The 26,598-nt window shown below is 32.1% G+C and overlaps 1 protein-coding gene across 1 annotated transcript; it reads left to right on the top strand.

Moving 5' to 3' along the window:
- The first annotated feature begins 17,457 nt into the window (after positions 1-17,457).
- On the top strand, positions 17,458-26,397 carry LOC132756478 (uncharacterized). The gene is made up of 6 exons (XM_060747557.1): positions 17,458-17,651; positions 18,021-18,243; positions 20,955-21,064; positions 22,924-23,039; positions 23,872-23,960; positions 26,180-26,397. The coding sequence occupies exons 1-6, from the start codon at positions 17,523-17,525 to the stop codon at positions 26,353-26,355; spliced, it is 843 nt and encodes a 280-aa protein (XP_060603540.1). The 5' UTR covers positions 17,458-17,522; the 3' UTR covers positions 26,356-26,397.
- Positions 26,398-26,598: the final 201 nt, after the last annotated feature.

The following is a 26,598-nucleotide window of genomic DNA, read 5'->3' on the forward strand; positions in this document are numbered from 1 at the left end:
TGGGCTCCGTAAGTCTTTAAAGCTGCACGCCTCCAGATGAGCCCAAAATATTTCAAGAAAATTAATATTAAGAAAAATGTACTAATATTTTATGAAAATAAAAACATTCAAGACCCTAGTTAAATTTTACATGTTATGTGCGGTTTAAGACTGATTTTGCAGTATTTTATCACCATATTTCTACTGCGTTACTAACGCAGTAATTAAGGGCTTATTTAGCATATTTGACCACTTTTGGGTCATTTTCTTGGATTGTAAGTGCCGATTGCAATATGTTAAATACTTTATTTGATAATTCACCTCACACTATTTTACTTTTAAATACATTTCTAAAGTTTTAGAATTTTTATGAAAATTGAAATGAATATCGAGGCGCGCTGCTTCAAATTTGAAATTCGTAATAATGCAATTGTCTAGCCTATGCGATTAGCAAGATATGGCATGACAATGACTACCCCAGTTATTGATGATCTGATCAATGATGAATTAACACGGGTCTTACTTATATACATGTATATATAAAGCTAGATTTGAAGTGCGGAAGATCCATATAATATAGATGGTAACGTTTGATTATTAAACATTTGAGCCGCGTCACGACAAAACCAACATAGTGGGTTTGCGATCAGCATGGATCCAGACCAGCCTGCGCTTCCGCGCAGTCTGATCAGGATCCATGCTGTTCGCTATCAGTTTCTTTACTTGTTATAGGGTCTGTAAGCGAATAGCATGGATCCTGATCAGACTGCGCGGATGCGCAGGCTGGTCTGGATCCATGCTGGTCGCAAACACATTATGTTGGTTTTGTCATGACACGGCTCATTTCAGTTTAAGTTAAAGGGATTTCAATATCAAAGTAAGAAAAATTAGCTACATGTACCCACATTATAATAGAGCCTGGTCAGACTGCACGGATTTTTACAATTTGGTTCAGCATACACTATGCATGTCCTATTGACCTGGTTAAGATTTGTGTGTAAAAACCCTTTTAATTATTTGAAAAAAAATGTAATATACATGTAAATCATTATAACTGCGACTATGGTTATCTTAATATACATTTTACTACTCAGGCGTTTATCGATGTGGCAAACATCTCTTGGGATTTCTCTGAATGGTTTAAGAGTTATACTATGGACTCCAACTCCAAGGGGTAAAGACGAAAAAAATATCTTAATAATTCGAACAATATCCTTGTATGATGTCTACTTATAACACATACTCAAACTAATGGTCACATAGGCTATATATATAGACCCTCTTCTTTGTAGACATAATATTAGCTGATTTATCTTTTCATGTATCAACTAAAATAATTGTTTTGTTCATAAAAATTATATTATTTATAACTCTAAGTCGGTATAAGTGACGATATACTAGCTCCGATACGATATAAATGAAAACTTAGCTATAATTCTAGTACATTTAGTATGCTGAATATCTTTTATTTCTTTCTTTATGAATGATATACTATTCAAGTGTGACTTGTGAAAATCTATCTCATGAATAGTCGTTTAAATTGTAAAATAATACACAGAAACATGTAAGTAGTAATTGTTTAATGGAATTGGTCCGTAATTATGTTGATGATTTTTGGATAATGTGCACATATGGATATCATCAGGACATATGGAGCTCATTTGGAGTTTTGACAATTTAGAGCCAATCTAAAAAAAAATGTTTCAATGAGGTTGAATGTTTAGCAGCGTTCTGTGGTGATATTCCGTGAAAACATGTGTTATGCCCGTTTTGTTACCTTTTCTGCATGTGCCTTTACACCAGAACCCACAAGGCAATGAAAATCTCAACGAATACTGCAAAGTGGGTTGGGGGAAAGGTTACCAAAAAAGAAAAATATAGAGGATTGTCAAGAGGGTAGAATAACATTTCGTTTTTCACCAAAAAGACTTAGAATTTCAAATAATGCTTTTTAAAGTTCAAAACATATTCTGTGAATGACTGGCTTTCGCTTTCACATATGGGATTATAGTGCACATATGGATAAATGTTTTTACCAATGCTCAAGTATTGAATCCAATATGGAGTAAACCAAAAATGGATACAAATGATATAATCTTATTTGTTTCTTAAATAGATTTAAAAATCGGACCAAAGTACAAAATACTACGGTTTGCACGTGGGGCTGATTATTTTATTTTATGAAATTTGAACAGTAATTATACACGTAATCGTTATAAAATTGTAGATGAACAGTAACTTTTTAATGCACACGTGGATTCCATAAATTTTATGAATTAAATTAATCGAATTAAATAAATAAAGAAAGAAAAAAGAAAAAAGGGGAAAAACGCGTCTAAATAATATAGGTTGCGAAGTACAATGTGATAATCAGTTTTTGTAAAAGTTCTTTTGTTGAATTCTTTGTAGATTTGCGTGAATATTATGTTCGCTTAGAAGTAGACCAAAACAGGCGACAAGAGACAACCCTGGACCTTCCTAAAATGCGTTCTGAGCAATACTTTCGATTTTTTGTAAGCCGCCACTATATAATGGTTAGACAATAGGATCCTCATCACAAGAATCCCCAGCACATAACTAGCCCCATGCAGGTAGTAAAAAAAACCTTCCAGCAAAAAGCTCCAGCAATAGAATCTCTAGCAATAGAACCCCGGGCAGTAGAATTCCAAGCAATAGCATCCCCGATAAAAGAACCCGCCCCCAGCAATAGAACAATGTAGAATCCTCAGAAATAAATGATTATTAAGCATTATTAAGCAATCATAAAAAATATTTTAACAGAACAGAACATCTTGTTTATCTTTGTAACATTAGTTCAGAAGTATTTAAATGAAAATAAACGTCTTTTTTGTGTTACTATTGATTTTAAAAAATGTTTTGACAATATATATAGAAATGCCCTATGGTTAAAGCTTTATAAAAGTGAAATTAGAGGTAAAATGCTACGTATTGTTAAAAGTATGTATGAAACAGTTGTGTCTTGCGTAAGGTTGTGCAAGGGGAGGTTATTTCGCCCATATTATTTTCCCTGTTTGTAGAAGATCTACAACAGAATACTGACTCAAAAGTTGTTGTATTTAGGAGGCGTGGTGGTTTATTAAGTGATGAAGAATTTTTCTACAATTGTATAAGACTTGAAATTTTGGATAATTTTAACTATTTGGGTACAATTTTTAATTATACAGGTAATTTTGTTCTAAATCAAGAGCATTTAGATGGGAAAGTATTGAAAACCTTAAATTTATTACTTATTAATTGTCACAAATATAGGTTAAAGCCTAAAATCATTTGTCATTTACTAATACTTGAGTCATTTGTTGGTTCTATTTTAAATTATGCATCAGAAATATGGGGATTCAGTAAATCAAAGGAAATTGAAAGAATTCATCTAAAATTTTGTAAAACAGTTCAACGGCTGCAATGGTGAACTTGCACGATATCCTCTTTATATATGAGATATGTAAGAATAGTTATTTAAATATTGGTTTAAACCGATCAAAACAGATAATATAATATTACAGCATTCGTATAGAATTGCATATGATGATCGTTTATTGGGGAAGAAAAACTGGTTTTCAAATGTGAATTCTTTTATATGATTGTGGTTTTGCATATGTGTGGGATTCGCCTGAAACTGTTTGTGAAAAGACTTTTATATTATGTTTTAAACAACGGATTATCGATAGTTTTGTTAAAGGGTTGCATGGAAATAAGGAAAACAGTCATATTTTAGAAGTTTATAATCATGTTAAAAGTAATTTTGAGTACGAAACATACTTAGATATTTTGCCTTGCAATTTAAGATGTTATTTAACAAAATTAAGGTTATCTTCACATTCTTTGAAAATTCAAACAGGTCAATACAGTACCAGAAGAATCGAGAGAAATCAACGTTATTGTATTGATACGCACGACATTGAGACGAGTATCATTTCATTTTGATTTGCCCATGTTATATTGATACATAAAAAGTATTTAACGTTTTAAAAACCAAGCATGTTTAAATTTGTAGAACTTTTAAAAATTTATCACAAATATAGCAATTTATATTAAACGCGCTATGACTTTAAGAGCATCTGCTACACATATTTAAGTATAGAAAACGATGAAATTATATGCTTAAAATATCATGTAATTGTAATTTTATTAAATGTAAATATGTAAATGTAATGTATGTGTTATTGTGATTTGATACTTATAAACACTGGTTTATCATGTGACAGTATAAATGTTCTATTATGTTCTGTTCTGTATTATTTGTGCACAATTCAACGTCCAGACCAAAATCACAGCGACATGACGGTGACAAATACTCTAAAACAATTTATTTTAGAAATTAAAATATGCCACGAAGAAACAGAACAGCATATTTTAGTAAAGATTTTTTTTAATGTAATTATGGTAGAATGACGTGGGTCATTTATCTGACTGTATTATAGTACAAAACTAGGCCATATATTATAATAATTTATATAATTACAGGGATTCGCAGCTGAATAGAAAACAAATAATCTTGAAAAATAAGTTATACTAAGTTGCTAAAAAAAGAGAGATTTAATCTAATAAACTATGAGATCATACCAATATATCACATTTTTAATCTCAGATCATAAGAAGATAAAATTTCAGCCCGCAACACACACACAATAAAAAGAAAAGAAATGATTATTGTTTTTAAATATCAAAATTTAAAACTTTTTTTGCTATGCTAAATCGAAAAGGAGGGTTTTTTTATTTTCGAAAAACAAGGCAATGTGCAAATTTGGGCCCCCTTTTCACAAGGAATGTTAAAAAATCATAAACGATGCCAAAGAATTTTTTTTTTTTCAAATTTCCCAAAATTTTTGTCGTGAAAATGAATCAGAAGCCGTCATTTCACATGCAAATTTATTTTTCTGTAAACAAGATTCCCTAATGATTGATTTAAAATTTCAAGAACTTAGGATAGTTTCTGAACCTATGAACCTGTTTTAAAGATCCTGTACGTTGTAATTAAGGTTGTTACCACACTTAAGTGAAATTTTATATATGTATATAGTTATGCTTCTAAACCAGTTTTCAAACATCGAAGAATATGTAAATTATGTACTGCAAATATTATATGTCTTAGTTGGTGGTCTCACATCCTTCACATTCTTCCTCCCCTAGAATAATAATATGAGCCGCGTCACGACAAAACAAACATAGTTCGTTTGCGACCAGCATGGATCCAGACCAGCCTGCGAATCCGCGCAGTCTGATCAGAACCCATGCTGTTCGCTTACCAACTCTATAACAAGTAGAGAAACTGATAGCGAACAGCATGGATCATGATCAGGCTGCGCGGATGTCGCAAACCCATTATGTTGGTTTTTTTTCATGACGTGGCTCATAAAAAAGTTACGAATACTTGCCTTCTTTCCGTCCAAACAAACCTTAAAATATCGGCCCCACCCCCTATACAAGTCTAAAATGTTTCCTATGAGACATAATAATCTTTACGTAATAACAACAATAATCTGCTTGATTGTGCAAATAGGAAATCAAAGAATCAATCGTATACTTAATACATTCAGGGGAGACAATGCTGTATGCATATACAACGATTATATGATACAGTGGTATCCCTTTTGTTAACTATTTTGTCTACATTCTATATACATGATATGAAAAGATCTTGCTTTTTTCCTTTTCCAACTGTACAAAATATATATAACATAGAAATATACTTATATAACATAGACACATATTAACATTTTTTTGCATCTTCCTAAAAGATGTATGGATTTATTATTGTGGTAACCATCTTATTGAGTACCAAACCAAGGTGTGAGTTCTGTGAGTTCTGTACAGTGCGTGATATTCTTTTACTAAAACTTTCATGAGATTGTTACGTCCCCACCACTGTCAACCCCTCACCCACTCACCCCCTCACAAGACAGAGAGAAGGGGGGGGGAGTGAGAGAGAGAAATCGGTCGAAGCACGTGACATACAACGGTATTTTCAGGTATTAACAGAAATTTGAAAAAAATACATGCGTAAATCTTTTAGCCAAAATAAATAAGAGTGTAGAGTTTAAGACAAAAGCCCATCGATTGATTGTTTTGGAGAAATGACCAAACTCTCTCGAATTACCAAAAGCCCCTTGATGGGTGTTGATAAAGCCCCTCGATCAAAGATGATATATTGACTAAAAGCCCCTTGGTCGCCCGTTGATAAAAGATTATTTAATGACTAAAAGCCTCTAAATTTAAGATTTATATTACATAGTATTCTCCGTTGTCTGTCTGCCCGTCCGTCTGTCCGCACGGACTCGAGTGACAGTTTGGGATGAATATCCGTGTACAGACTTGTACTTGTGGGGAAAATGTTTATTATGGGATTTTTGTTATATATCAGGAGAACGTTCGTCTGTCTGTTAGTCGCAAAACTTTGTCCAGACTACTCCTCAAAAACTACAGGTGTAATTTCATCTAAACTTTACAGGAATAATCAGTACCAAGTTTAGTTTTTGAATATCATCAGCATTTTTCCAGTGCAATGAAGTTTGTTAGACTTATGGCCTTTTAATTATTTTTATCTTTTTAAAGGTGGTCTGGACTACTTCTCTTATGCTACTAAAGCAATTTGAGTGAAACTTTACAGGTTTGATAAAAAAGAAACAAAAAAGAAAAGCTTCTGTGCAAGGAGATTTTTTCTGTCAAGAATACACAAAAACTTTCGTAATTATTGGAATACTAGTATAAGGTTTTCAGAAATACTTTGTTCATGAATAAGGCCTATTTCAAAAATATAAGATAATATTCTTTAGTTTAATAATATTTTATTGCATATATAAATAAACATCAATTCATTTACATTAACAAAATTACACAATATACAAAAGGGTTTGGCCAAAAGTTTTTACAACATTATCGTGGGCCCTTCCCTGTAAATGATTAACATCAGTTTCATAAAGTAAAGAAAGTTATACATTAAAGTAAATATGCATTAAATAACAATACATTTTCATTTTAAGATGAAAAGATAGAAGAGGGAAGAATAGAAAACAAGAAAAGAAATGTTGCTGTATCAGTTGTGTGTCGACACTACCACCAACAATCCCCATCATTAATTGTTAAGCAGATACCCATTTGTTTGTAATGAGCAAAAATAACCTAAAGTACTTGTTATAGTTAATTACAATAAAAAAACAATGTAGTAACGTTTAATGTAAACCTCTTTGTTTCTTTGATATAATTTTGAACATGCTGAAATAAGATTTTGTTTTGAAAGTCGGTTAAATTTTCAATGCCAAAGGTAGCTTTTTAGTACTAAGCGGTTTGGAATTCTCTGGTTTTGTAAATAGTTTTCTTCTTTGTATTTTATACTTTCGACATTGGAATAGAAATGTTCGGCATCTTCAATTAGAGTACCACAATCGCATGTTGCACTAGAAGTAAGATGATTTGTAAAAAGGTCAGAATTCAGATTGCTACATTTATTTCTAATGCGAGCATGGTAGACAGTAGATACACGATCGCCTTCGATATAAAATGGTGGCACAATAGGGGTTTTTGGCGTCCGCGCCGAAGCGCGTCGCCTATTGGAATGAAATGAGATTTTGTGAAAGGGCGACAGCAACTTCTCGAGCCTTTTATAGTTGCCAATAATAAAAGCCGATCATTCCGATCGGTATGAGGGTGCTTGATTATTAATTAGTCGCGATATGTACAATGAATGGCGAACTGGAGAATTTCGCAATGCAAACATTTTCAAATGAAATAACCTTTTCCGTCAATAAATCGCGCTCTTCGGGTATTTTTGCTTATCATTTTGTAGTACACAGTGGGTTATTATGGTATGTTATTCCGAAAGCTGTTAATAGAATGATGAGTTGATGACCTAAATATTCCGAAATCTATTTATAGAGGGATGTAAACTCCTATCGGTAATTCCTGGTCTCTCCCGGGATTTACTAATGACCGGCGAATAGTACCACACGTTTATTGTCCGGTCTCTCCCGGTTTTGGAGTAGATATCGTTACAGAACAGAACAAATATTTTACAGATAAAATAAGCTTTTTTTTCAAAATGAAATGTTTGTCACTTAGTTTGGTTACAATAATTAATAAACACAGATCAACTCTCGAATTGATTGATTATTATTATACATAAACATACAATTCGAAAAAAAAACCAACAACACAAATCGCATGTTATATTTTATCTATATGAGATAAAAACAATAAATATGTACAATAATTGAGAAAAAATGTACATTTTTATGGCTTTAGTATGACACTATCAACTTTAAAACATTTTATATAATTTGTTATTCGTGTTTAGTAAAGATTCCGAGGAATTATTCAAAGTTACAAATCAGATTTTATGAATTATTCAATTGATTGATAATTTAAATCAAAGCACTGAAAGTACTGAAGTATACATTGCTTGATAATATAATCCATGTTTGTCCTTAAGGCCATGTTGATTTTAACCTACTGACCTCGAAAACAATAGGGGTCATCTTCTGACTAATGTCAATGTCCCTAACAAGTGACTAACATGCACCAAGGCTTTTTTCTTCCAAAGTTATTTATAAGACAAGGAAGATGTGATGTTCCATATGTGTATTGCTGGGCAAGCTGATAGATGAGCAATAAAGAAATCATTTTTGAAACACCCGTTAAATGGACTGCAGTACAGAATATTGAAACAGTCATATTGAGTTTCCAGTGACGCTACCTAATAAAATACATGAATCTGGCTTGAACTCTATACAAAGTCAATTAATTGAATCATCCTACAAGACTAAATTACCAAATTATAGTACATCTATGTACTGTACTTTGATGCATTAATACATATATTCTGGTGTGTTGTATTCATCTCTACACATTAATTTTCAAATGCATTACTTTATCGGTTATTAATAAAAATGAAATCTATAATCAAAACAATTCAAATGTACTGTAACATTTTCATTATACAGTGTATAATTGTTACATATAGTCTTCATATACAACCTTTCCAAGAAATTCATTTATATTGGACAGCAAGTTAAGAAGGTTTTTTTTTCCATAATCAGGCTGTGTTACCAACTTCTTAACTTTAGATGAACCATTGAGCTAAACATTTTTTTCTATTTTTTTGGCTACTGTGACTTACTTCTGATTTTCAACCAAGGTGATCCATGTTCAAACTCGAACAAAACATGTCACACACATTCTTACGATGTTGTGTGACAATTGGGGCAAAAGTGTGACCAGTAAAGTGTTACCAAACTAGATGACCAGCAGATTGTTAACAACTGTAATGTCATCGTCGGATACACATGGTTGATTAACATTTAACATGACATAACTGATAAATGTAAATGGTTCGGCCGTGGGTATCCGACGATGCTAAATGTGGACAGACCACAGTTGACATAAGATTGATGGCCGACATTCAACAATCTAAAACCTCACCCTGAGCCAACCTATAGGTTTCACCACTGAAATAAATGATAAGATACTGCGTAATGATTAAGTAAATTATTGCTTTTCTATATATGTTCTTTACTCCATTGTAACTTCGCAAGTTCATATAGCATATAAATATCAAAGGGCTGCAAGCTCTGTGGTATTTTCTGATCTTTGCAATCTAAATCGTTCTGTATATCTGTATGTGTTTTCCTGTATAAATTTATTTTTATGTACTATAATTCATCTTGCAGGGCATCAGAGTTTGATACATACGGAATTTTGCATAACTAGAGTTATTACTGATAATGCTTACAAATATAATGTTTTTTTTTTAATTTTACCCATGAAATATGGTGCTATATCAGTCAAATATATTTCATATTTTTTAAAAATAAATATGAAATATAAATATGAAAGTGGGCGGAGTCAAAACTCATATTTATTTTCAAACTCCTCACATTGATTCCCTCCCTTGGCAGAATTGTAATCTCTGCACTGATAAGGGGAGATCACTGCGTAGGAGATTGATTTATTTTAAGGGACGTCTTTCGGCGTTTTGTTTGAAAAATCTGATAAATACAAAACAACTTTTTCTTGAATTTTGTTTTGAAAACTATCTAGCATGAAAGAAAATGGTCTAACTAAGAAAAATTAATTCGAACACCAATATCTTTAATTCAGTAATTAACGCTGTACAGACGTTTAAAGAGTTGTTTACATGACGTCACAATGTAGCGCCAAACAGCGCGTGCTTACGCATAAATTACTGCGCGCGCTGTACAATCGCAGTTGGTAGCAAGCAAGGGGATTCATTACCATTTTCTTTGATAATGAAATTAAATAAAAGGATATTTTTTTCGTTTTTTCGTGAAATATGGTATATATTTTCACGAAACATGATAAAATGCCACATATTTTCAATCGCCGTACCGGCTCGTGAAAATATGTGGCATTTTATCATGTTTCGTGAAAATATATTCCATAATTCACGCAAACGAAAAAATATCCTCTTAATAATCATTCATTTAAATGGTTGAAAAATTTATATAATAGTTCAAATTTTAAACATGTCCATTTCATTGCCAGTAAAATGTGTTGTTTTTTTTTCTCGCTTTTCCATGTTTTTGACACTAGACCGTTACGTAAACGAAAAACACTTTCATACTGTATTTATAAAAATTATATCACTGACATTTTCAATTGATAACAAAAGAAAGTTATAGTTATTCATTTAAAAGGTTGAAAAAAATAATAGCGGCTCTAGTTTTAACTACGACTATTTTAACGCCCGTAAAAAATGTGTGTTTTTTTTTTTTTTTTTGTTTGTTTTTTTTTTTGTTTTTTTTTTTTTTTTTTTTGGCTTTTCCATGTTTTTTGAAGCTAGACTGTTACTTTGCCGAAAAACACTTTCATATCGCAATAAATACAGAAAAGAATCATTCTCTAATTTACACTGGTTGTAAAATTGCTGAATTTAATCACAGCCTAAATTTTTTTTTTTTGTATTTTAAGTGTTTTTCGGTATTTTTTTGGTGTTTCTCGGTGTTTTTCGGCAATTCCATGCACCCATTAATATAAGAAGATTAAAATAATTCCTATTTTCTGAACATAAAGTTAATGTATTTATTTCTTAATGCTTACACTGATTTACAGTTAGTTTCAAATGATTATTTCTTATCATCGAATCTGGCCACATATGCCAATATTTAGCTCCATGCTCTGGCTTAATCGTCAATATCCCAAGTTCGACGAATTGTTATGGGTCGAACAGTCAAGGTGCCAAATCTTTTTATTTACCCGTACTGAATCAGGCAATCTTCGCTGAATTTCGAAACATATTTCTTTTAAAAAATCTAAGACATACAAAAGTGAAAAGAAAATCATGTGTTAAAAGGTATTCAAAATAATAGCTTACGGAATTTCTATTTTTCAAAGCCTCGATAATTGCCAGGTTTAAAAAAAAAAAACAAATAAAAAAAAAAAACATTTTCCGGTATACGCTGGTAAATTTTGTTACGGAGCTCCATACTCATTTTGTTAAACATTTTAGGGCAATTTTATTGCATAAAAGTAAATCAGGAATTTTATTTGATTTAATATCTATCTGAGATGTTTCGTCCCATTTATATAATTCTGACGACCTTACTATATTTACGATGTATTCATTCATGCTAGCAAGCGCATGCGTATATGCGAAGTTTAACGCGTAGGTATAAACTACGATTTTATCAATGGACTGTTATTTTTTGTTTTCTTTAAAGGAATGTAGAGTCTATTATTTCATGAAAATGAACGATTTGGAAATTTCAAAGCATTTAAACAACTTTGCAAACACTATTTTAATGATGTGTAGTCGGAATGTAACGATACTGCAGAATGAAGAACTAGTTTCTATAGCGGTTTTTATCCGGGAGTGGATGTTGTTCGGTAATGCCTTAAACCTGTATCTTTTCTGAGATATAGCTTATAACTCTGTATACATTGCAAGCAATGTATACAAAAATGATGAAGAAAAATACAAATGTACATGTATATGGTTTAAGAATAAACAATATTATAAATTGAAAGATTAACCATGATTTACTGACTTTTTCCAGTTAAGTTGACTTATAATCGTCGAGCATTATGACAATTGAATTCTTAAAATAGTAGTAAACGTAAAAACTCAGTATTAAAAAAGCGCATAAAACACACACAAAAAAAGAAAAGAAAACAATATTCATAAAATCTGTAATTTTTTTTTATTAAAATAGAAATTATATTTATTGTATAATAAACAATTATGCTCAACATGATCAACATGGTAATATAACAAGTGTCATATTGTTACTTAGTGTGAACAGATACCTTAAGAGGGGGTCCTCGTTAATAGCAATAACATAATAAGGGACAATTACACAAGTATGGTGTTGATCATGCGTTACACATATGGATTATAAATGATTGTATACATGTATATCCGTTGTTCTTCTCCAAATCCCTCCAGAGGCGTGCACGTCGCGGAGAAGGCACACGGCAGGTCAAGGTCAAGTCATCTTAAGTACCAGAGGTGATTGGTTGACCTGTCGTGACTAACTCTGGAGGGTTGGCGCTAACGAGAGCCGTTTTTGTTATCGACCAGTATGGAACATGATGCCTGGCCAGTATTGTCGTACTCCTCTACCACCAACGAACGAAGAATAGGCTTCAGGAAGACTCAGCATGAAAAAGACGTCCCCGATGTGACTACCCTAGTGGACCGGCACGGATGCTATATTCTCGGACAGATGGTTTAACCGGCGCCGAGTATAAATAAACTCAAACTGACTGGTATCCGTTGCTATTAATAACCACGATCATAAAGAAATAACAAGTAATATTTTAATTTCTAGCATGCCGATCAAAGTTATAAATAATGAACAATGTCTTTCGTCCGTTCATTCAAAAGTGATATACAATTCTAGTAAAACCCAATGAACCATTGAAAAGTTTATAAGAATATCTTGTCATCATATATCTACTAGTTCATCTGCACCTGCTGTTTGTATAATTATAATGTTTTAAGCTTATTTTTGAATATCGATAATGTTTCTGATTCTCTAATATGGGCTGGTAATTCGTTCCATAGTTGTATAGAGGACGGAATGACAGACTTAGCATACATTTCTGTTCTTCTTGCTATTGAAGCATAATTAGCATTATTTCGTAGCGAGTATAAATGTGAGGAAACATGTTCGACTGTTGGTGGGAATAACTGTGATAAATATAACGGCAAAAGGTTATGTTTTTCTTTATAAATTAAAATAAGTTTTTGCATTTTTCTCCTGTCGTCTAATGAAAGCCATCCTATTTCGTTTATAAGATTTTGAATTGAAACAGATCTAGTTAGACCTGTTACAACCCTTGCTGCTTCATATTTGTAGTTTTTTCTAAAGTTTCTTTTTCATATTGTGTACAGTTATCCCATACAATTGATGCATATTCAAGCCTTGGACGAAGATAGGAAACATATATATGATTAAGAGTATTTCTTTTAACTTTGAATTTTATCATTTTCATTGAACCTAGTATTTTTGATGCAGATGATACTATATTTGCGATGTGCTCATGCCAGTTACCGTCTTGGCTAAATGTAACACCTAGATGTTTATGGTGGTCTACAAAATTAAGTTGAACATTATTAAAGTATAAATTAGGTCGATTTCGATTGACATATGTAAAGAATGCTTCTGTTTTTGCTGGATTAAAGTTAACCAACCATTGTTTTGACCAAGTATGAATGTTATCAAGGTCGTGATAAATAGTTTCTTCGATTGTGTTTACATTGTTTGATGTTACTGCAAGTGAACTGTCGTCTGCAAAGAGTCTTGTTACACTTAAAAGGGAATCCGCTATATCGTTAACGTAAATCAAAAATAAAAGAGGCCCAAGGACCGAGCCTTGGGGGACTCCACCGTATAAATACCTAGGTAAAGAAAACGAAGTATTAACAAAAACTTTTTGACTTCTGTTTTTTAGATAATTTTCCAACCAGTTTATCAAGTTTCCTTCAATTCCATATTGTCTTAACTTAAAAATTAAACCTTTATGCCAAACTCTATCAAAAGCTTTTGAAATATCACAAAAAATTATACATGTTGATTCCCTAGTATCAAAGGATTTACAAATTTGGTTATAAATGTCTATTAATTGATAAATAGTGGAGTGGCCTGGAAGGAAGCCTGATTGGTTTTGAAAAATAAGTGAATGTTCATTAAGATAGTTATATATATGTTTAAAAATTATTCTTTCCATTACTTTTCCGACACAACTTATTAGTGATATTGGTCGGTAATTAGATGCTTCATCTTTATTTCCTTTCTTATATAAAGGCATAACATGAGCAAGTTTCCAATTAGTTGGGTACATATTGTCATTTAAAGATCGATTAAAGAGTAAACAAAGAGGTTTGCATATTGATTTAGATGTTTCTTTCAACATTCTATGACTAATTTCGTCGGGACCGAAGCTTTATTTATGATAAGATTATCTAATGTAATGTAATCTAACTTCTTGTTCTGTAATTAAAATATTATTAAGTTTTGAATGTGTTTTGAGTGAAAATCTGGAAGTTCAGTGTTTGAATCGTCAATATTTGAAATTGAAACAAAGAAATCGTTCAGTGTATTTGCTTTTTCTGTGTCAAAATATGATATATCTGTGTTACTACATTTAATAAGAGGTGGGTGGAACATTTCCCGAATCAGAAGAGTTTTCTTTGACGAGAATTTTTACCGTTTTCCAATATTTGCGCGAATCATTGCTATTAAGATCGTTAAGTGAAAATTCTAAATTGTTGTAGAAAACGTTTTTGGCATGTTTTTTTCATATTATTTACCTTATTTCTTGTTTTTTTTTTGTATTTATTCCAGTCATGTACGTTATTTGAATTCAATGCTTTATGAAATTGTCTATCCCTAAGTCGCGAAGTTTTTCGAATTTCGGAATTAAACCAAGGTTTATCTTTAGGCCTTACTAACGCTATATACGTAGGAATGCATCGCTTAGCAATATCTAAAAAAGTGTTTGTAAAATGTTCGCATGCAAGATCAATATTTTCACTGATAATGAACGACCAATCGAAATCACGAATAAGGGTATTAAATTTAGTAAAATCAGCGTTATTGTAGTTCCATACTCTTCTTTTAAATGGTTTATTTGAATCAAATTCAATTTTGAAAAAAATGTAGGTGCCGAAATGATCACTTATCTCGTTTGGTGTCTCGAAAATTCCCGAATCTAAAACATGAATGTTATTTGTTGTTGCTATAGGATCAATTAATGTACTGGTAGTTGGTGTAACACGAGTTGGTACCTGAATAACGTTGGTCATATTGTTCAGTAATAATCGCGAAGTTTATGATTCGAATAATTCAGCTGGTCTTCATTTATATCTCCTACCATGACTATGTGGTTTTGCATCTCTAGAAACTGTTCGAGACACCTATTTAATTTATCCAAAAAATCGACCGTACTATGAGGGGGCATATATAAAGTGCATAATAGATATGAATGTTTTTTGTCTTTAATTTCTATCCAAAGCGATTCTGGAAGGATGTTTTCCAAAACATCTACACGTTTTGGTCTTAAAAAAGCGGAAACATAAGTTTATAACCCCCCCAGCATGACATGAAATATCCTTACGAAACATATGATCGAACCCCTGTAAAAATAAGTTGTTATCTTGAACATTTGCATCCAACTTTGTTTCCGTAAAACACAAAATATCATAATCGAGAAAGTTGTCATTTACAAAGTCTAGTTTACTTCTAATGCCACGAATGTTTCGATGGTATATAGTTAAACAATTTTCCTTACTTATCTCGGGGCCTGGATTTGACTCAATGTCGCCTGCTCTAAGTAGTAGATAAAAAAAGTAAAAATGTAATAAAACTGTAATAAAAGGGAGACAATTGTTGTACATACGTCTTACATCTTGAGTTATCTGCTCATAATCACACGACCCCGCAATTGCCCGCCATAACAGTAAGTCTTTAACTATAATCATTTCGGTATGTAAGTGGAAAATATTCAAAGTAGAACTATAAATTTGGTCTATAGGAATAACAACATTTTTTCTACAAATAACACACAACACAAATCTTAAAAAATGATTTGAGCCGCGTCACAACAAAACCAACATAATGGGTTTGCGACCAGCATGGATCCAGACCAGCCTGCACATCCGCGCAGTCTGATCAGGATCCATGCTGTTCGCTATCAGTTTCTCTACTAGTAATAGAGTTGGTAAGCGAACAGCATGGATCCTGATCAGACTGCGCGGATGCGCAGGCTGGTCTGGATTCATGCTGGTCGCAAACGCACAATGTTGGTTTTGTCGTGACGCGGCTCACTAATATCTCATGTAATGCATGTAGTGACGTATATAATGACGACATTACATGAATAATCATTACTTAAAAACAAAAAGGTGTTTCTATTCTATTAACGCATTCTCAAAACGTAAGAAAAATAAATCTTAAAACGTGAGTTAGATGACGTAGATCTATACTCACGGACATTATATCGGTATCATACGATAATAGCTAGATCATTCTTCGTACTAAGAAAATGGTAAACTCACAGGGCCTGTAAATTTATTTGACCTTTTATCCTTACACAAAGAAAATATTTTGTATTTCTTTTATAAAAAAAACACATGTCATAGAAAAATTTCATGTGGTTTCCTGGATTCAACGCATAGCAGTAAACCGGCATGATGTCAAGGAAAAAAAACTTATAAAAAGTAGTAAAAAGGCTTTAGGATCAATGTTAAAAGTGCTGGGGGAAAACACGAAACAAATATTTCTTACATTTTATTACTTTTTCTTCAGAGAAAGAGACATGGATAGATCTACGCTAGAAAAATTAAAAATCTTCAATCTTCGTTCATGAAGTTGTTCAAAAATCTCTTTTACCCTTTCTAAATAAAACATGCGTTAACTAATTTAGATCCATATACATCTATATAATAGATTGAAATGACGTATATCATATGTATGGGAAGTAGGCAGTAGCAGTAGACGAAGTTAGCAGTAGCAGTAGGAGAGCAGTAGCAGTAGCAAAATTATAAAACGTGAAATTGGCAGTAGCAGTAGCACAGCACTAGCAGTAGCAAAATTATAAAACGTGAAATTGGCAGTAGCAAAATTATAAAATGTAAAATTGGCAGTAGCAGTGGCACAGCAGTAGCAGTAGCGCAGCAGTAGCAGTTAATATAGTGGTAATAAATATAAAAAAAAAATGCCAGTAAACTAAATTTATTTTGTTTAAACGAAATTTATAACGTTAAGCGTCACAAGACCAGAGAAATTTAATGCAAGGTCACAGAAAATCTTTTAAAAGTTGACTTTTCATTTATATTTTGCCTGTGATACAACTATGATACTATGCTGTGTAATTACATAAAGTAATCGAACTCAGAAATAACAACAATAATAAATTGTCTATGTCATATTATATATTTCCTTACAGAACGTGTCCCATTTCTTTGACCGACCCATTTTTAGTTATCTTTGTCCTAAATAAAATTATAACTAACAATGATTTCATCATAAGAACAGTGACTACAACTAGAATATATATTTAAGTACAACATGGCGTTCATGTGTGTTGTTGCTTTGATTTTTCTTTGTTTTTCGAACGTTTACTGTGGAGCGGAAAGGCGACTTATACTTGACGATCAAAGCAACCTTGCACATACGGTGTCCCGAGTGGTCCAAGAGGTAAAACTTACTATACCACACATTGTTTTATACTCGTGTATGATTTTGAATAAGACACATGATTTTCTGCGGCATGACACGGCGTCAATAAACATATAAGTACATAAAACATTCACATACATCAGCTTTGTTGCAGAACATTTTTTATTTACATTTTCTTCACGTTTACTTATCTCTGTATAAAGAATGGTCTGAGCCACATTATTGTATATAGATATTGAGGGTAATGGTGACCGACGACCGACAGACACGGTGCCGTCAGAAAAGATCAGCTTACGTACTTTAGGCTTAAAAAAAACTTAAGTGAGCTGATTAATAGTGTAAAATTGTAAACCAGCGTTAGCTATTACAATGTTTAATTTCTTGCAGATTGAAAGCATAAAGACACAGCAAAACAGCTCACATAAGACTATCACTTCACTACAACAACAAGTACAGCAGCTAACCCAAGATCTAACGAATACCAAAACCGAACTTAACATTGCTAAGTCAACAGTACAACAAATGAGTCAATCAAGTGGCAGTTGGTCGACGTACGTTCGTTGGGGTAAAAGTTCTTGCAATAACGACCAAACTGAATTGGTATATTCAGGTATATTTGTATATTTTCATTTGTCTTAATCTGCTTTACTTTGTCTTTACATAATAATAATAATAATAATAATAATAATAATAATAATAATAATAATAATAATAATAATAAAAATGAATTATAATAATTGACAAAAGTTTTAATTTTGATAAAGAGTAATTCCAAAATACCTGTATGAAATAAATATGATTGAATTCTTTGAATGTCTTTTTGGCAATTTTATCCTAGTGTTTACTACTACTTCACTGACATGTGAAATTTGTTTTTCGATTCCTACTAACAAACCTTATAAAGTTGTATATGAATGAAATGTATCTTCTTGCACTGACCCTTCAATTTGTTGCGTCTGATTGTTGTAGTATAAGGAACTTCTTTTTTGCAAGTACTCATGCAGTAATTATCAGCAGTATCGGTACATTCTGTTGGTTAATCTTGCAATACGACAAACTGATTGGTATATAATATTTGTATATTTTCATTTTCACGCTACTTTGTCTTTATAATATAATAAATGTACATAATAATAATAATATATATATAATAATTAATAATTATAATACAACAGCAACAGCCATAATTAATCGCAATTTAGCTATACTGCCTCGAAATTATTTCACTACTCGTGAATGCTCAACGAACATCTGTGGCACGTTGCTGCTTCGCTTCACGTCCGCTGTGCAATTTCCGGTGCTGTCATTTAGCAGGCAAATTTGAAAAAGCAAGTTAGATGGTGCTTTTTATGGTGATTTCTAAAATTTCTGTAAATAAATTTCAATATGATAACTGTAATTCCTGGTTATTGTTATAGTAAGTGTATATTTTCTCAGCTAAGAAGAATGTATTTCGAGTTCTTTGGCTAATGCGGCGGAAAACAGCGAACGAGTTGGTATAAAAAGTGTTTCATTTGATATATAAAAGCCATTGTACCTATCAGATTTGATAAAATTAGATTTGTTATGACTTCCATCGGCTTCGGGTATAGAATCGGTACCAAAAAGAAAATACATTAATTTAGTCTTCTTGTTCAGGTGCTGCAGGTGTGCGCATGTTGCTTTAGTTGTTCGCCTTTGGAAGATAGTTGAATGTGTTTAGAACGCATTTAAGATTAGGAAAGAAAGCATTCTATATTATATTATGTGTAAATAATCCTTTGTTTCATGAATCCCAGATAGTGGCCCGGATAGTATTTCCCTACTTTATTTCCCTAAAATATGTTCGATATCATTCTGACATTTAAGGCCAGTGTGACCTTGACCTTTGACCTAGTGACATATACAGCATAAAACATGAGAATGCAGCAAAACTCGTGCGCCCTCGTTATTCAGTATATCATCAATCATTTGACAATAACACGTGTAAATGTAATAAACAGTTATATTCTATTAAAATAGTTTGCAAAAAAAGGGTATTGAATGTTAAAAAAAAAGATGTTTGTCTTTTTGTTTAATAAAACATCAACTAATGAAAGACTACAGATGAATAAAGTTCATTGCTTTTTGATAGAATATTTTAAAGGATGGAGACATAAGACAATTTATCTGTCAGCTGCATTCCAATAACGATTGTGTGCTAAAACGTTATACAACGTATTGAAACCACTTTACAAATTAAAATCAAACACACAGGAAGCACCATGCGCGCACCTGCAGCAGTGAATTTGAATAATAAATAACTGTTACTGTATTTATACTCTTTAACATTGATACTTTACTAGGAAGTCTTGGCAGTACATACACGTATAATTTGATCAAAATTAAGAGGTAAATTGACTTTAATATATATAAAAGGAAACATTTTTTTATTAAGATTCACTTTGTTTTCAGCGTAACGGGAAATATAATATTGCACTTTTCTCTCTTAGAATAAATTCTATTAAGTTGAGAAAGTAAATACGTTATAATAGTAGCAAGGCCGAAGTATGGTTTTTATTATTGAAATTATGTTATAAAACAGAAAAAGAGATCCACCTACGTTAGCACCGGAAATCCCACACCTGATTTGAAGGAGCACTGCATGAACACCAGTCGTACCAAAAACACCTTTGAGCAGGTGTGTTCTAAATTGACGACTCAAGAGCCCTTTTGTCGTATGCATAAAATATTATTATTGTTGGATGAACAAAGAAGTACACAAAAACCCAAAGACTTTATTTTACGAAATTTACAAATCGATTAAGAATTGACGCTGCAAAGAAAACCAAATGCATGTATATATATTACGTAACTGACCTGACGTCATTAAGTTAATTGATGTCTTTTGACATATAAACCTTCCCACGCATTATTATATTGTTTACGTATTTCCATGAAAACTCATTCTTTAAGAAAGCAAGGAAACCAGGCGCACCTATAAAACGGTTTGATAGTCAACATCTATTTGCAGCATACCTAATTAGTAAACGGAAATTGGAATTTTATATCTAGTTGCTATACCATGTTTAAGTGCTAAGTATAAGCTGTGTCGTCATCGGTTACTCACGCGGCATTTCCTGTCTGGAAATTTGTCCCTTTTCATTATATATGTTTGCGTAAGATATTCTATGTGTTAGGCTTTTAAGCTATAACTTTGATCTGGCATCTTGATTAACCAACTTAACACGAGTTGTTTGTTTGCTTTCGGACACGTAATTAGCGCTGCTAATTCTCACGTTCAAATGTCGATGACGTAAAAGGGTCACTGACATAATTGTACTTGTAAAATGTGTTTGGCAGGCTATGGAGCAGGATCGAACTGGGATAACACTGGTGCAGCAACAAATTTCATTTGCCTGGTAAAAGACCCGTATCTAGTTGGCAACAGCTCTTTCAACAAAGGTGCACAGGTATAAAGCAGGTTTTAAAGTCTAAAAATATAATGTTTGTAAAATACATAATATAAATACCGTCCATAAACAGGCTCTGTGTATATCATTATCAAATATTCCTGTTTGGGCGTACTTTTTAACCATTTTGGTGTTGCCTGAGGCTTTGCACGAGAAACAATGTCAATACAATATCTTGCATTCACCCCAGCACCAACTTAAGCGGTATTCAATCTTTTCCATTTCCATTAGGGGTTTGACTTGTAAACTTTTTTATTTCTTAATTATACACTTTTATATAAAAAAGAACCATATATTTTAATATTTCGATGAAACAACTAGTAATTTAATAGGATTTCGTTGGTTGCTTGGTAGCATTTCATTTTCATGAAAAAGTTGCATTTCATCTTGAGGCGTTGATTAAATTCTGACAAATGTATCACTCTTTAAGACTTAATTCCTGTAAACCTTGTTCTGAATGAGTGAATTGTACCATTCGTTACAAGGAATGTGAATATTAAATAATAACAGAGCAAATTCTGGTCAGACCCAGGCTCCAAATGTTACATTGTCAAGTGTTTTGAAATGAAATGTTTTTATCTGCTCTGATAATGTTGTGTAAAAAGAGGAATTTCGAGCTTTTACTGTGTTAGGCACTTTCATACATTGTCAGACAATAAAATATTGTACCCCTTGATGAAGGAACACATCAAAATTAGTGGACAGTCATTTCCTTAAAATACAATACAAAAATATTTATAGCAATGGAAAAATCCGTGTTCAATCAGCAAAAATTAACGAGGAAAAAGTGTTTCGTCCCAGGCAAAAATTAATCTGAGATAACATATATATAGACAGATATTCAAGTTGTGAGCCAACAAAACATTTACCCGGTATATAAATCATTTTTTATCAGATTTTAATCTTTCGATCTTAACAAAAAGCATTAACTTTTAAGCGTAGGACATATACAATAGACAGCCTAAAGTAGTCACCAGCTCACCATTACTGCTGTGGAATTATTTGGGTGGGGACCTAAGCCCCCATAAACTCCCCTCCAGTTCCTACGGGTCTGACTTACATGAATTCTCTCTTAGATGACGCATTTATATAAAAACAGGAAACGTATGTGTGAATGATATTAATTGATTTGACGCAACATGGTAAGAAAAGCGTCATTCATTGATTTCGTTGTAACATCCGCACTTTGTAATATATTATATACATGTATTTCATTTGTCAATGATTAAGCAAAGGTATTTGTTGTTGTTGTTGTTTTTTTTTTCTAATTTGAATGATGCCAATAAAATTAAAACATGTGTATAGAATTAGTCATATTAGCACATTTCTTAAATAAATAGAATGCATGGAAGCTTTCCACTTTCCAGTGACATTTTGATTACATTCATATTTGAAATACAGTATATCCCGTTTTGGTCCGGTTTAGTACAGTACCTACTTGAATCTTTATATTTTATACGGGACAAGTCCTCATCTTTTCAACTTGATTAAGAAAATTTCAAAATATTTAGAATAAAGTCAGATTGAACTTGAAGATAAAAGAAATATTGCTTATGTAGCTGCTAGGTAGCGTGAGAGACATCAAGCCTTTTATTATTGCCTCTGTCACATTTTGACTTTTGATTTCATTGCTTTGCCAGTACAAACCTTTTTCCAGAAAATCTCACATTTAAGCAAAGATTGACATAATAGGACTTTACTGCACCATTTTCACAATCTAGTACTGATTGTTTAATCTAAATGATTTCCATACAAAAATGAAATCTGCTATAAACTCATTCTGGGGTACTTAAAACCAGCATATTAAGTTTATTGATGTAACTGCATTAACATTATTTTGTTGCTATTGGTTTATTGAGGTATTTGGTGCTGAATACGTCATAGACAACTCTAACTGGGTAGAAACATCACAAAGATTGTTTGGTAAAGACATAACATTTCAAAATGCTCCATGTGCAGTATGCCGTGTGCCAAGGTAATTTACCTGATATATCTTAATAGACTTTATTTTCAGACATTTTGACTTACAATTCGTGATTGTCTATCAAATATAGTGTATATTTCAAATAAGCCAATTTTGTCACGACTTAAATGAGGGATTATATAAATGGGGTGTCATCAAACAGATGACAGGACTAGAGTTTTAGAGTAAATAGCGTGCAATTTATGTAAAATAATTAAAACCCAAGATACAAAACAGACAAACGTACCATGATATAAAGCAGACAGAAAACATGATACAAAATAGACATAGGTACCATGATATAAAGCAGATAGAGAATACGATACAAAATAGGATAAGTAACTAATGGAGAACACAAATGGAGAACGGAGAATACAAAACATAATGAACCACCATGCCATAAAACTAATAGAGACCATGATACATATCATACATAAGTCATACCATATAATACAAAATAAATGTGATAAGTGAGAATTATGCATCCTGAAATCAATGGAACTAATCTTTCAAACTGATATTTTTCTAACAACAAACACCCTTATCTAGACAGTAACATTGCTTAATAAAGCTATTATAATGAAATAATTCTAAATGTATCGATGATGTTAAACTGTCAACTATGCCATAAAACAAAAGAGGTCATGATACAGGTCAGGCATAGACCATAGCATAGATTAGTGAGAATTATCTATGCATCCTGAAATCAATAAAACTATTCTTTCAAACTGAAATTTTTCGATTAACAAATACCCTTATCTAAACAGTAGCATTGCTTAATAAAGCAATTATTTTGTCAATAAATTTTATGTATAGATGATGCTTTATTTTCAACTAATTACAGATCAACGGTGCTTATGATACCTGGTAAAAACACTTGTTATGCGGGTTGGACTTTCGAATATGAAGGTCTTTTAGCGGCAGGACATTACGGTATCATTACATTTATTATCATTCAAACGTGTCCCTTTATAATCGTTATATTTTTAAGACACAAAATAAAATATAAAAATGTTTGTTTTGTATAAACTACATGAATACACATTTTATCCGGTACATGAAAATAATTGGCTTTTTTTTGTAAATGCACTGTCTATATTGGTACTACACTATGCATAATGTATGAAAATTGATACATGTGTATTTGTATACAAAGTTACAAAGTTATACATGTCAGAGATTAACATTTTAAATGATTTGTGAAAAAAATATCAAGATGCATTTTTATATGATTTTATTTTTTATTTATTTTTTTTGTCACTTTCGTTATTGTTGCTGCAGTAAAAAATCATACCCCAATTTTGTTTAAATCTTTGTAAAGATTGCATAAAATGTTATAAAATATAAAGTTCATATAGCATTTATACTCTTAGTAGGTTAATTCACGCACTTTTATGTATCTACGCCAAAGTTACCTTAGTTCGAAATGTTGCTAACCAACATGTGCGTATAGATTCATCAGATGAACTATTATACTGAAGGTGAATGTGAGAGTGCAAAAAACAAATAATCATAAATTCTTTTCGTAAATACATAACCTTCATAATGTAAAATGTTGTTTTTGTTTTTTGTTTTGAAAAAAGAAATACATGTTTGATTTCTTTGAGAGAGGGAGAGAAAGACAGAAAAACAAATATTCAACTAGACTGATGGTTATGATAAAACGGTATACAACCTAGATGGCAAGTGATAGCTTGAACATTGTTGACAAAAAATTAAACATTTCCAGGTCTTATCACGCTAGAACTTGCAATAAATACCGTTGAGAGATAAAATAAACATGCATGCCCGATAAACGTTACCTTGTTCATGATTGTGGAAAGATTTATACACTCTTGGACACTATCCGCATATCGCTGGGCGATGTTCTGTGGCACTGAATATCAAATCTTCTTATGAGGCGGTTGAAGCTTATAATTTGAGCCGCGTCATTACAAAACCAACATAATGGGTTTGCGACCAGCATGGATCCAGTCGCTATTAGTTTCTCTACATGTAATAGGGTTTGTAAGCGAACAGCATGGATCCTGATCAGACTGTGGATCCATGCTGGTCGTAAACCCATTATGTTGGTTTTGTCGTGACGCGGCTCATATCATATTTACGTCTGGGATCCATCACGTTGATCGATGTTTATACATTATGTTGTCGCTCTCGCATTGTTCTGGTAAAGCTTCCTGTAAGTATTGATCTGCGTTCAGATAACCATTAATGGTCACATTGTTAATAACAGCAGTCTTTCTGCACTATCTGGAGTAGTGCAACACACATTCACCCAGCCACGTGCCAAGATAGTTTAAGACAGAGCATATCTACCCCAAAATTATATGTAGAAAGTTATATTAATTAAATACATGCAACGACGCTCCCAGGTTGTTGTCAACGACATGTATGAGAAAAAGGTATCACCATTATCATCATTTTGCGAAATTTACTTTTACTCACCATCACATTTATTGGGCATAAATGAGTGTTAAATTTGTTTGTTATAAAATCTGGTAAATGAAATATCATTTCATGTTTCTCAGGTGAAATGTTGGCCTGGTGCACCAATGACTTACATATAAGATTATTTATACATGCACCTTAATAAGATTTGTAAAGTGTATAATATATATTAGACAATTTGGATTTGTCTAAAATTTAGGATAGTTTCTTCTATTAAAATTATCATCGAAACAATTATTCTGTATGTTATTAAAAAAAATATAAAGGAAATTGAAGGAAGTCCACAACAGTAGCAGTTACAACAAAAACAACAAAAGATTATTTTACTAGCCTATGATCAGAGAGTTATTAAAGAAATAACTAGCTCTTCAATAATAAAAATATTGAGTGAACATAAGAAAGCAAAAAAAAATATTATAAATCAAAGTATGTAATTTACAAACCAGATGAAATTTGTATGTATTTTGCAAGTACATTACTTATAACACATGTTTTTCGGTGTAACAGCAATTTCTGCCTATTTTGACAATAAAAAGGTATGTCTGTAAGTAAGTATATAGGTGTCTAAGCCTCTTATGCTGAAGAAAACATATGGCAACTTATTTCAGGTCTTTCATGTAGTGAATGAACATAAGATGTAAAATATATTTTGCTCTTTTATAAGACAACGAAATTAAGTTTAAACTGATTTTTTTCTGTTATAGAACACAAGGCGGGCTCCGAATTTGTTTGTTTGGATAAAGATCTGGATGTAATCGCAGGTGGAAGCGCAAAACATCTTGGGAAGCTTTTCTACCTTGCGGAGGCTGTGTGTGGCGCCTTAACTTGTCCACCATACCAAAACGGCAAAGAAATCACATGTGCAGTTTGTTCAAAATAATAACAAGTACATGTATCTAATAAATTTAATGTTAAAAATGAATATTGGATTTGATAAAAGCTCTTTTGGAAGGTATGTCCATTTGATTTGGTTAAATGTCTTAATGTAAGCACTTGCTCCGATATTTGCCGGCTTAAAGTATATAAACACTTAATGTATTATAATTTGAGCATAGAAATGCATGATTTAAACTCATAATGGATTGGTCTGTACATCAAAAACATACACATGTACTTGTCTTAC

The sequence above is a fragment of the Ruditapes philippinarum genome, unplaced genomic scaffold (genome assembly GCF_026571515.1).
Source record: "Ruditapes philippinarum isolate M1 unplaced genomic scaffold, ASM2657151v2 ctg1362_1_1_1_1, whole genome shotgun sequence".
NCBI classification, from domain to species: domain Eukaryota; kingdom Metazoa; phylum Mollusca; class Bivalvia; order Venerida; family Veneridae; genus Ruditapes; species Ruditapes philippinarum.